Source organism: Leuresthes tenuis, unplaced genomic scaffold (genome assembly GCF_036924035.1).
Source record: "Leuresthes tenuis unplaced genomic scaffold, fLeuTen1.0.hap1 SCAF_10, whole genome shotgun sequence".
NCBI classification, from domain to species: domain Eukaryota; kingdom Metazoa; phylum Chordata; class Actinopteri; order Atheriniformes; family Atherinopsidae; genus Leuresthes; species Leuresthes tenuis.
This window is the reverse complement of record NW_027325364.1, coordinates 19,539,899-19,549,919: the sequence shown is the minus strand read 5'-3', so window position 1 is coordinate 19,549,919 and position 10,021 is coordinate 19,539,899. Positions and strand designations below refer to the sequence as shown.

At 42.1% G+C, this 10,021-nt stretch overlaps 1 protein-coding gene across 1 annotated transcript; it reads left to right on the top strand.

Annotated features, from left to right (window-relative positions):
- The first annotated feature begins 3,169 nt into the window (after positions 1 to 3,169).
- irx2a (iroquois homeobox 2a) lies at positions 3,170 to 8,963 on the top strand. Its single transcript, XM_072394637.1, has 3 exons — positions 3,170 to 3,701; positions 4,975 to 5,380; positions 6,126 to 8,963. Exons 1-3 carry the CDS (start codon positions 3,462 to 3,464, stop codon positions 6,998 to 7,000), a joined length of 1,521 nt encoding a protein of 506 aa, XP_072250738.1. The 5' UTR covers positions 3,170 to 3,461; the 3' UTR covers positions 7,001 to 8,963.
- Positions 8,964 to 10,021: the final 1,058 nt, after the last annotated feature.

The following is a 10,021-nucleotide window of genomic DNA, read 5'->3' as shown; positions in this document are numbered from 1 at the left end:
AAGTGTGGTTGTTAGAAGGCGACAGCGACTAGAGTACAAGCAACTGTGCTAGGTTGTTATTCAGTGATGCATTCTGTTGGCAAAAATAGATGAAAAATCAATAACTGTCACGGTCATTAATTAAATATGACTTTTTCCCAATTACAACATCTGGTATAAAGTTGTAGCCAGTGAGCTGAAGAATTAGAACTGCTTGTATCTTTCAAACTGTAAGCGACAACAGCAATTAGTTATTTTGAATGTTTGTTTTTTGCCCACTTTATCAAACAATTAGCCTTATTTTTTTGTTTGCTTCTTTTGATATGTTGTAATTATTAGTAAATCAGTGAACATCTCAACTTCCCCACCAATGATTTTGATTCTACATGCTGTAATGTTAATGTATTGTTAAAAAGACAGTCACTTCAACAGGTAATTTACGTTCTAAGTCCAACATGGTGATGAAAGGTCTCCGTCCTCTTCCTTTTCCACCTCTCTGTCTGACCTGTCTCTCTGCATCTGCCTACTGCACTTTACAGTCTGTCCTATCTACACTATCGTTCTTGTCACTCCCCCTGTCTGCCTCATCTTTCTGTCGGTCTGTCAATCTTTTCACTCCCATCTCCTATATCTCAGACAGGCCAAAATATATATTTGGAGGTGTAGTCTGTACTCTGAAACTGAGACCTGGAATGTACAACTGTGAAGTTTAACAGACACTCACACTCGTGCACACAAAGTTATGTGCGTTGCCTAGCCAATGGGCACATTTAAATGAGCAATTTGCATATGTGCAGAGATTAACAATGTACATGAACAAACCCCCACTATTATATGTGTTTACACTTTTACAGGCCACTCATAAACACAAAATCCCTCCCTCGTACAGCAAGGATAGTTAGCGTCATGGCCTGTGTGCAGAGGAGACAGTGCCCCCTGGTGTGGATCAAACAGTACTCCCACCCAGCCATGTCTTGACCTCATCTAGTCTGAGAGCGCTCATTTATTCTTCTGGGATTGATTAATCCTGCCTGCAAAAGAGAAGCCACCTACAAGTGTCTAAAAAAGTACAAACCACCCTCTGTTAAACTGACAGCCAATTAAAACAACCTAAGGTCCAATTATCACTCTGCATGTCTAAAAATATGCTAAACCTATCAATTATTTACAATAGTGGCCTTAACTAATGTATAGTCCAATGTTCAGCCTTTGAATATTTCAGGCAAATACAACATCTATATGAATGTGTCAAGTTCAGATCATGATTCCAGCGCAAAAACATACGCTTAATTTGACTTTTAAAATGAGAAAGTTCCTTTGCTTTATTAGTGACCAGCTTTCCCTGTCATAATCATCTGCTGTTACCGATGTGATTGTTTGCAAGGTGAATTTAGTAACATGGTCATACCAAAACAAAAAGACAATAAAGGGAAAGTAACACATATGGAGAATTTTCGAGGCTTTTTAAAGCAACAACTTGTTTGGAAATGATGATACATCTCTAAAGGCTTCATGATAAAATCTATTTTGATAAAACAAGATGAATCATTTAACGTTTTCACGTATTTCAGAACATGTCTTTCCATCTTGCTGAGCTTTATAGAATTGCTGATTACTTTTTAAAAAAAAAAACCAATAGCTTCACTATAACATATGATGTTTAAGTGTGATGAATTAACGAGTCACTCCAGCTAACAGGAGGGTTGCATTTAAATAGTGTGGACCTGTTTACTACAGGCCAGACACCGACGCGTTTGGAGTAACACGCATCTGATGGATGGACGCTTTCACCTGAATGAATGCTGACGAGAAGGACTGTTGACCAATGCTTCTTGTTAACGGTTGCCACGATGACCACCCGAAATAGTGGTGACAGGTTGAGGTTTTCATCACGCCGTGTTTTGTCTCTTTCCCCAACAGAGGTTATAATGTCAGTAATGAGGGTTTTAAAAGGCAGGTATATGCCCTGTTTTGCGTGCAAAAGACACACAAGCACGCAAACAGGTGAGTGCCAAGTTTGTGAACAATTGTCACAGTCTCTCACTCTCTCTCTCCTCTCTCTCCTTACACACACACACACACACACACACACACTCAAGTAATGTTGTTGTGGTTAACTTGGTGTAGAGGAACGACTGCCCCTCATAAAGCGACAATTACCCACCACCAACAGCTTTATTACCGGTGATAAATTGAATTGTAGTAATAAGGGATGATCGTAGTTCAGATGTTTTAAGTGGTGGAACTTAAGGAGCGGAATACGCCTCCCGCAGGCCAGAGCGCGCACTGCCGAAGGAGCGCGCACGGTGATCTGTGGCCACAGAGGCCACATTCATGAATGTGTCGGGGTGTGATGGACTGACGAAGTAAGCAACTGTCAAAGGGAAGCTCTGTCCATCTTACGCTCTCTGTCGGTCCCCCCCTCTCTCTCTTGCAGTTGTTGTGAGAGAGTGAGGAAGTTTCCGTCAAAACGGAGGCCACAAGTTTGAATAGGAAATGAAAACATTTGCACACGTTATGCAGGCTACTTCTTTTATTCAGTCCATTTATAGGATTTATTCAATCAAATTAAGTTTTTGGTGTTTTTTAAGAAAAAGTCAAATGTCAGTATCAAAAAGAAAATTCTACACAGACTTGATTTTAAGTTGTTGTCTGTAAGGCGGATTTCCCTTAAACAAATGGCGCTGCTGGCAGCTTGTGGACCAATTAATCTGTTGTCGAAATGATCACATTAAACAGATGATGCAATCAGTTGGTTTAGTTGAGTTTTAAACACACACAGAAGAAAAACAGAAAGACAGAAAGAAAGAAAGAAAGAAAGAAAGAAAGAAAGAAAGAAAGAAAGAAAGAAAGAAAGAAAGAAAGAAAGAAAGAAAGAAAGAAAGAAAGAAAGAAAGAAAGAAAGAAAGAAAGAAAGAAAGAAAGAAAGAAAGAAAGAAAGAAAGAAAGAAAGAAAGAAAGAAAGAAAGAAAGAAAGAAAGAAAGAAAGAAAGAAAGAAAGAAAGAGAAAACGAGAAAACATGTCCCCTCAAGATGGATAGAACCTACTTTTTTGCAGTGTGGAGTGTCGGTTTTGTTCCGGGGCTCCATTTCTATGAAGCACAAAGGGGGCGGGGATGGGATATTCAGATGAGCCGGAGTGACAGCTCCAGTTTCCCCCAATGCTCTGTGTGTCTGAAACTCAACTGGCTCCTTCCCTCCTAACTCCTCACTTCATAGTGCCGCGCACTAAAAACATCGGACGCTAGGGGATCAAGACGCATGCCACATTACCTCTATGTGGGCACTTTAACAGATCTTTGAGTGTTTTTTTTCCCAGTTAGGGGGCTGCGGAGGGAGGCCTTTTTATTTTCACTGTTTGATGACTGTTTGCACGGCTGATTATTGAGTTGATTGTTTATTATTTCGGCCGTTGCTGTTCGCCGCCTTGTGGGCTTTTTTTCCCCTTCCTTTTTGGAATCGGCGACCTAGCGCGCTCACCAATGTCCTATCCTCAGGGTTACCTCTACCAGCCCCCGGGCTCTCTGGCTCTCTACTCCTGTCCGGCTTACGGGGCCTCGGCTCTGGCTGCTCCGCGGAACGAGGACTTGGCGAGGTCGTCCTCTGGCTCAGCCTTCAGTCCCTACCCTGGGTCGGCTGCTTTCTCCGCCTCGGCCGGTGCTGGCTTCTCCAGTCCGCTGTCATACTCCACGGATCCAACTACGGGATTCCCGTCTTACATGGTAAAAAAAAAAAAAAAACTCGTTTGTGTTTCTGTATGATAACCCTTCGAAGCAGGTGAATGTCGGCGATCTAAACTCTATAAGTGCGCTAAATCTTTACCTGTCTCCCACGGACACATAAGGCAATTTAGTCGGTTTGCGATGTTTTTGTTATGATTTTTCTAATAGGTGAGCGAACTTTCCTATAAATTACTATCCATTCATATAATAAGTGGCCTCCTAGATGGGACGTTACTATTTCGCCCCCTCGGCTTAAATGGGATTTTTCGGCATGAGCTGCAAATTATAATGGCTTGACCAACGCTTAACACTCGCTGCGCAGCTAATTGTGTAAAACTGAATACTTAAAGTCTCTAACAGCACGTTTAGACTCCAAGAGCGTATTTATGTATGATGGAAAATTAAAAGAACACAAGCTGTAACTCTTCTTTTTATTCCTTCGACCGTCATTAAAAGCACCGGGGGATGAAGTTACAGGGTTCCCTCTCAGGCTGAATAAACTGAATTTCAACATGAAAAGCATGACTCGCAATGCTAATGTCACAGGGCACTTCAAGCGTTTTAGGAAAGGTGCATATCAAGTGATTTGCTAATGGGATTTGTAATGCTGCAAAGGGAAGATATGTTAACACACAGGGGCTGCCACAGCAAAACAAAAAGCAACCGCTGAAAGAAAATAAAGAAGTTAATAGGTGATTACGGAAAATTAAAAATTCCCTTTATCTGTCATTCTGACTGCTGCATTAACAGGAGCTCTGGTGTTAGTTAAGCTGATAATGATCTTAACTATTAGCTAATCCAGAGATCACGGCTTTTGTGGTCTGCTTGTATGCACTTTCCCAACACTTTTGTTTTTACTTGACAAATTATGGAAGCGCAGTATTGTTAAATATTTGTGATTTGTTGGTTTTCAACAAAGCATCGCGCATCCTCGACCGTGCACTGTACATTTAAACCATATGCTCTCTAATGTGTAGAGCACGAGGATAAAGCCTCCCACCCTCGAGTTACTTTTCACTTGTTCCGGCACGTCTCCAAAAACTTGTGACCGATATGCCAAACCCTTTGGAATAAAATTAATTTCGCCTTTAACTTGTAGCTGCTATAATGTAGCGATCGTGTCATTTTAACATGCACGCTTATTCGTGTGTTTCCAAACATATCCATCGTAGGAAGCTATTTTATAATAAGACAAGACTTTTCAAGCCTTTTTTGGACAAGATAAAACACATTGCAGACTCATGGCATTTCTTTTTCAACTTTTTTTCCTTAGTCATCTCCATATGACGCGCACACAACGGGCATGGCTGGGGCGCTAACTTACCATCCATACGGGAGTCCAGGGTACCCCTACCAACTCAACGACCCGGCTTACCGCAAAAATGCCACCAGGGACGCCACGGCCACCTTGAAGGCCTGGCTGCAGGAGCACAGAAAGAACCCGTACCCGACGAAAGGAGAGAAGATCATGCTGGCCATTATCACCAAGATGACCCTGACGCAGGTCTCCACATGGTTCGCCAACGCCAGGAGGAGGCTTAAGAAGGAGAACAAGATGACTTGGGCGCCCAGGAATAAGAGCGAGGATGAGGACGAGGAGGACGGGGACGGGGAGAGGAAAGAGGTGGAGCGCTCAGACAAAACCCTGGATAACAGCGAGGCGTCGGCGGAGGATGAAGGTGGGGTGTCATCTAGCGACCGAGCCAGTGCTCAAATGAACAATTCAGCCATGGATTGCAAAGACGTGGATACTCCTTTTATTTACTGCTGAACTTATATATATATATATATATATTATTGAAATAATTAAATTGCGAAATTAATTTTAATGAAACAGTCTGCTTTTAACTTAATTATGTATCCGGATGGCTTCATATACTGGTTAGATAACCACACAGATTATTATTAATTGTAATGAAAACGAGGCTGTAAGACTCAACGCTACACCAAATGACCTGTTAGAAGGAACATTTTATTTTCTTTAACATGATTAATGACAGGTCACCGACAAAGCAGACACACAATAAGCACTCACCAGGAGTGAAGTAAAAGAAATTGACTGTTAATGCCACTCCCATGATGACAGTTGCACGTGATTATGTAAAAAGCTAAGCATGTGCTAATTATTGTAATATATAATTAATTATATATATATAGGTACATATATATAAGTTAAATTAATAAGGACTTTTTAAATAGACATGAATCATGAAAATTTTACCAATTCAAGCATTAGGAGTTTTTTTTTTGTTCAATATAGCTTAAAAGTTTCATATCATTTAGGTTTTAGAACCCCATGGGAAGATCAATTTAGTATAATTCGTTTCGTTCTTTCTTTTTCTCTGTGTGTGGAATATTTGTTTTTCTCTAACTGTGTAGGCCAATATTTTATTTCACTGTCTCATTTTTGTCCTCTTGTCTTAGGCATCAGCTTGCACGTGGACACTCTGACGGACCACTCGTGCTCTGCAGAGTCGGACGGGGAGAAGGTCAGCTGTGTGGGCGAGCTGAGCTCCGACCGGACGGGCGACAAATGCGATGAGGACGACGAGGACCAGAACCACGACCATCGGGTTCAGCTGTCACCGCAAGCCGTCACGTCGTCACCTCTGACGGGAGTAGAAGCTCCGGTTATAAGTCATCACCATCACCACCATCAACTCCATCATCTCCACCACCTCCACAGCAAGCGCGAGGATTTGGCCCGGAGCCTCGTCATTGGCAACAATATAAACGCCAGTAAACTATCTTCGTGCTTTGACAGCAGGCCTTCTTCTGGGGCGTCGCAGAACCCTACGGTCAAGCCCAAATTGTGGTCTCTGGCGGAGATTGCTACCTCGGACCAAAAGCAGCAACATCAGCAACAGCAACTGGGGCAGTCTGGGCAACCGAATTGCCCCTCCTCCAGCGGAGGACTCCTCACTCCCCCAACGCCTTCCACAACCTCCCCTGCTGCCAGCTCCCCCTCCCTTTACCCGGCCCCCTCCATCCTTGGAAGACCTATTTATTACACTTCTCCCTTTTATAGCAATTACACAAACTATGGCAACTTCAGCCCCCTGCAGGGTCAAGGGATCCTGCGCTATACTAACTCATCTGGAGTGAGTCTGGCTGCTGCCGCCGCCGCTGCTGCAGCAAACGAGGGTCTCAGCTCCTCTCACCAGGCTGTGGAGGCCAGCACAAACCCCAAACACAGGCCAGACTCCCCCCTCGTTAAAAATAACCCAAACCAGATTGTTGTTGTCGAGCAGCAGCAGCCTTTCAGATCCGCAAATTTAGACTCTAAGAAAGGTACGTAATAACGTGACGCACTGAACTGTTACCAAAACGATAACTTATTTAATCTTATGTTGAATCTTGGAATTGTATTTTACTAAAACGATTGGGGGTGTGGGGGGCGTTTGCTCCACTGGTGGAAGTAAAACGACTTCACTTGTTTCCAATGCAAACCAACTGGTTATCTTTGTGTCACTTCCACATTGCTGTGGCGGGGTGATCTCTCTGTCTCTGCCTTAGTTTCGGTAATTTCGACTTTTGTTTTTGCATCAGAGACAAGCGACATTTTACAGACACTGACAGATTAGGGCTGGGTGAGAAACTAAAAGTCTTTGTGAGAAACACAATTCACAGCGAAGGCATACCGTGGCTTATTATTCATTTCAGTGCAGTCATTTATAGGGAATAAAGGCTAGATTAGTTCTTTCTTTCTTTTTTTTAAAGTATATGCATATTTGTAGTCTGTCTCTATCTCGTGGGATCGTTCAAAAACAAACGACGTTCTTTTTTAATTTTTTTTTTCATCTGCAACAAGCTTGCCTTAAAAAAAATCAGCAAAGCCGCGACAGGCCTGTTGCAAAAGAACGCGCAAAAATGCAGCTATGAGTAAATCTATAAAAGACAGGCCGCGAACCAGTCTAACCACGCAAACTTGCCCACGCGCACGCGCACGCACACACAGTGGCAGCCTGTGAATCCAATAAGCAGAGAAATGTTGCCATAGCTTTGAGCAGGAATCCTATTTTTAATGTTTCCTTTGTATTCGTGTGCGTCTGTGTGTGTGAGAGAGAGGGCGTGCGTGCGTGTATGTGTGTGCGTGCGTGCACAGTGGGCTCTAGACCTTATCTGTCAGCTTAGGATAATTATAATTACACAGGGTCAGCCAAAAGCAAACAAATTAGTTTGCTCTGCGCAGTCGTGCAACTTCACATCTTCAAATGTCACTGAGGTGGTTGTGGGGGTTACTTTCCTCGCGCACATTAAAAGCTTGCCCAACGTGCCGCTGATTAGCCTAAAGACGATTTTAACAGCACTTAGGCCGGGGGAATTTTAATAAGCACTTGCAGTATAGAGATGGTTTTTTTTGTTGTTGTCTTTTAATTCATATTATGTTTGTTTGGAACCAGACAACCTCTGTGTTCTCTGGGGTTGAGGATGGAATTGATCAAACGATGTGGGATTGTTTTTTTATTTCCAAGCTCTGCAGGTAGGTGTCACAATTGCTTTGACTATAAAACGAGAAAAGGACGCAACCTTTTAGCCTCAAGTTTTAACCCTCATAACCTTCACTCCAAACCGGATCTAGTGCCACCATCTTGTCGGAATGAACGCTGCTACCGCCTCCTCAGCAGACGCAGACTGAGACATCCACACGTTTGTCAGATGATCATTGTGTTATTTCAGGTGTGTTGTTGGATGGACAATAGGTTCCACGTGCTGGTTTCAAGCACATCTCCCATTATATGTGATTTAATGTTATTTCTCAGGTTCCTCTTGTTTGCTTTTTTTTTTTTTTTTTTGCCACAGCATATTATTTCACTATGTATTGAACGTGTGGGAAACAACATTTGGCCTGAAACCGTTTTTTTTTTTCCAAGGAGGTGTCTTGCTGAACTGAACTGAAGTGAACTCGAGGACTTCAAAGTGGAAAAGCCTACATTTGATATTTATTTTTTTAAGCGATGGCGGAAAGGTGCCTATAATTTATGCAAGTTGTATTGCAAAAATGGAAACTGACATCTTCTGTTTGTTTTGTAAATATACATATATATTATGAACGGTTTTTATTTGAAACGCATTTGGGAAAAAGAACAAGAACAACAACAACAAAAAAAAAACTACTACACATTCTTGTTATCAGGAGTACTTTTACTAATTTATATCTTTGAATGTACATAAAATAAAACACGCTGGTATAAATATGCTGGCGTGTCATTATATCTATTATTCAAATGAGAAAATATTAAACTGTTTTCCCAACTATTACATTTATCTTTGGGAGTCCTTATTTTATTCAAAGCAGACTTGTATTTAACACTGGGACTTTTTTTTTACATTCTCTCTGTCCATTGTTCTTTTATTTTGCCAGTCCAGCGCAGATGGGAAATACTTGATGAGTCTCACTATTCATAACCATTATGAGTTTTCACAGATTGCACAATCCATTCTTCCTAAATGGACAATCATTTTCTTTTAGAGCCTCGTTCTGCTTAGGGAATCTCCCTCGGTCACATATTCACGACCTTGATGGGGATAAACGACATGCTTATTTCATTTTTTCTCTCCTTTTCCTCTCTCCTCTCGCCCTGCCACACATTTATTTTCATGTGTGATTAATACAAGCGAGGGACGCATCGGGCATTATGGGCTCCCAGCGGGGCCGTCCCTGGAGCTTTTTAGCCTGGTTCAAGATGGGTCAGCCTTGCCTGCTTCATTACGGCGCGGCATCGAGCAATCCATAAAAGTCTATCTAAGCATCTGCCAGCTCCAATGGGCTGTGTGATGGGCCCTAATCGGACAGGCTTTCCCCTGCTTTTCATCATGGCTTGGGCATTATAGGAGAGAGCTAATTAAACAATTTAGACCGAAAGCAAACTTCAGTTCTGAATATATTATTATCATTACTGACATAATTATCTTTTTCTCTTTAATCTGGTCCTTTTTTTAAATGATTCTTTGTAAATAAATCCCAACATTTTCCCCATCAGTTGTGGCCTAAAAGTATAGGATATCCCCTTCCTCCAAGAGGAGCCTCCCCATCACCGCTCTCTCTCTCTCAGACTAAAAGCTAATCCTTAATTTTCCAGCTGAATTTGAGCTTGAGTGTTCAAATGTCATGAGACCCCCACCCCAATTCAAGAACGCAATATTTAGTTGGCACCAGGTAGGCGGTGAAGGTTAAACCCACCTAAAGTCAGCTAGTCCATCTCTGAGTCCGACACGAGTCTTTGGAACATAAATTTGTGGTGTGATTTGTTGTAATAGTGCTACATTACCAAGGATGCTCCTGAAGTCACTTTTAGTTAAACAAAGAAAAGAGGGCT

What these genes read in the sequence shown, in the direction of transcription:
- irx2a (XM_072394637.1), top strand. Translation starts at nt 3,462, where the DNA reads ATGTCCTATCCTCAGGGTTACCTCTACCAGCCCCCGGGCTCTCTGGCT. An exon ending in CGGGATTCCCGTCTTACATG is followed by an intron (nt 3,702 to 4,974) that starts GTAAAAAAAAAA and finishes TTTTTTCCTTAG; the next exon opens with TCATCTCCATATGACGCGCA. An exon ending in GGCGTCGGCGGAGGATGAAG is followed by an intron (nt 5,381 to 6,125) that starts GTGGGGTGTCAT and finishes CTCTTGTCTTAG; the next exon opens with GCATCAGCTTGCACGTGGAC.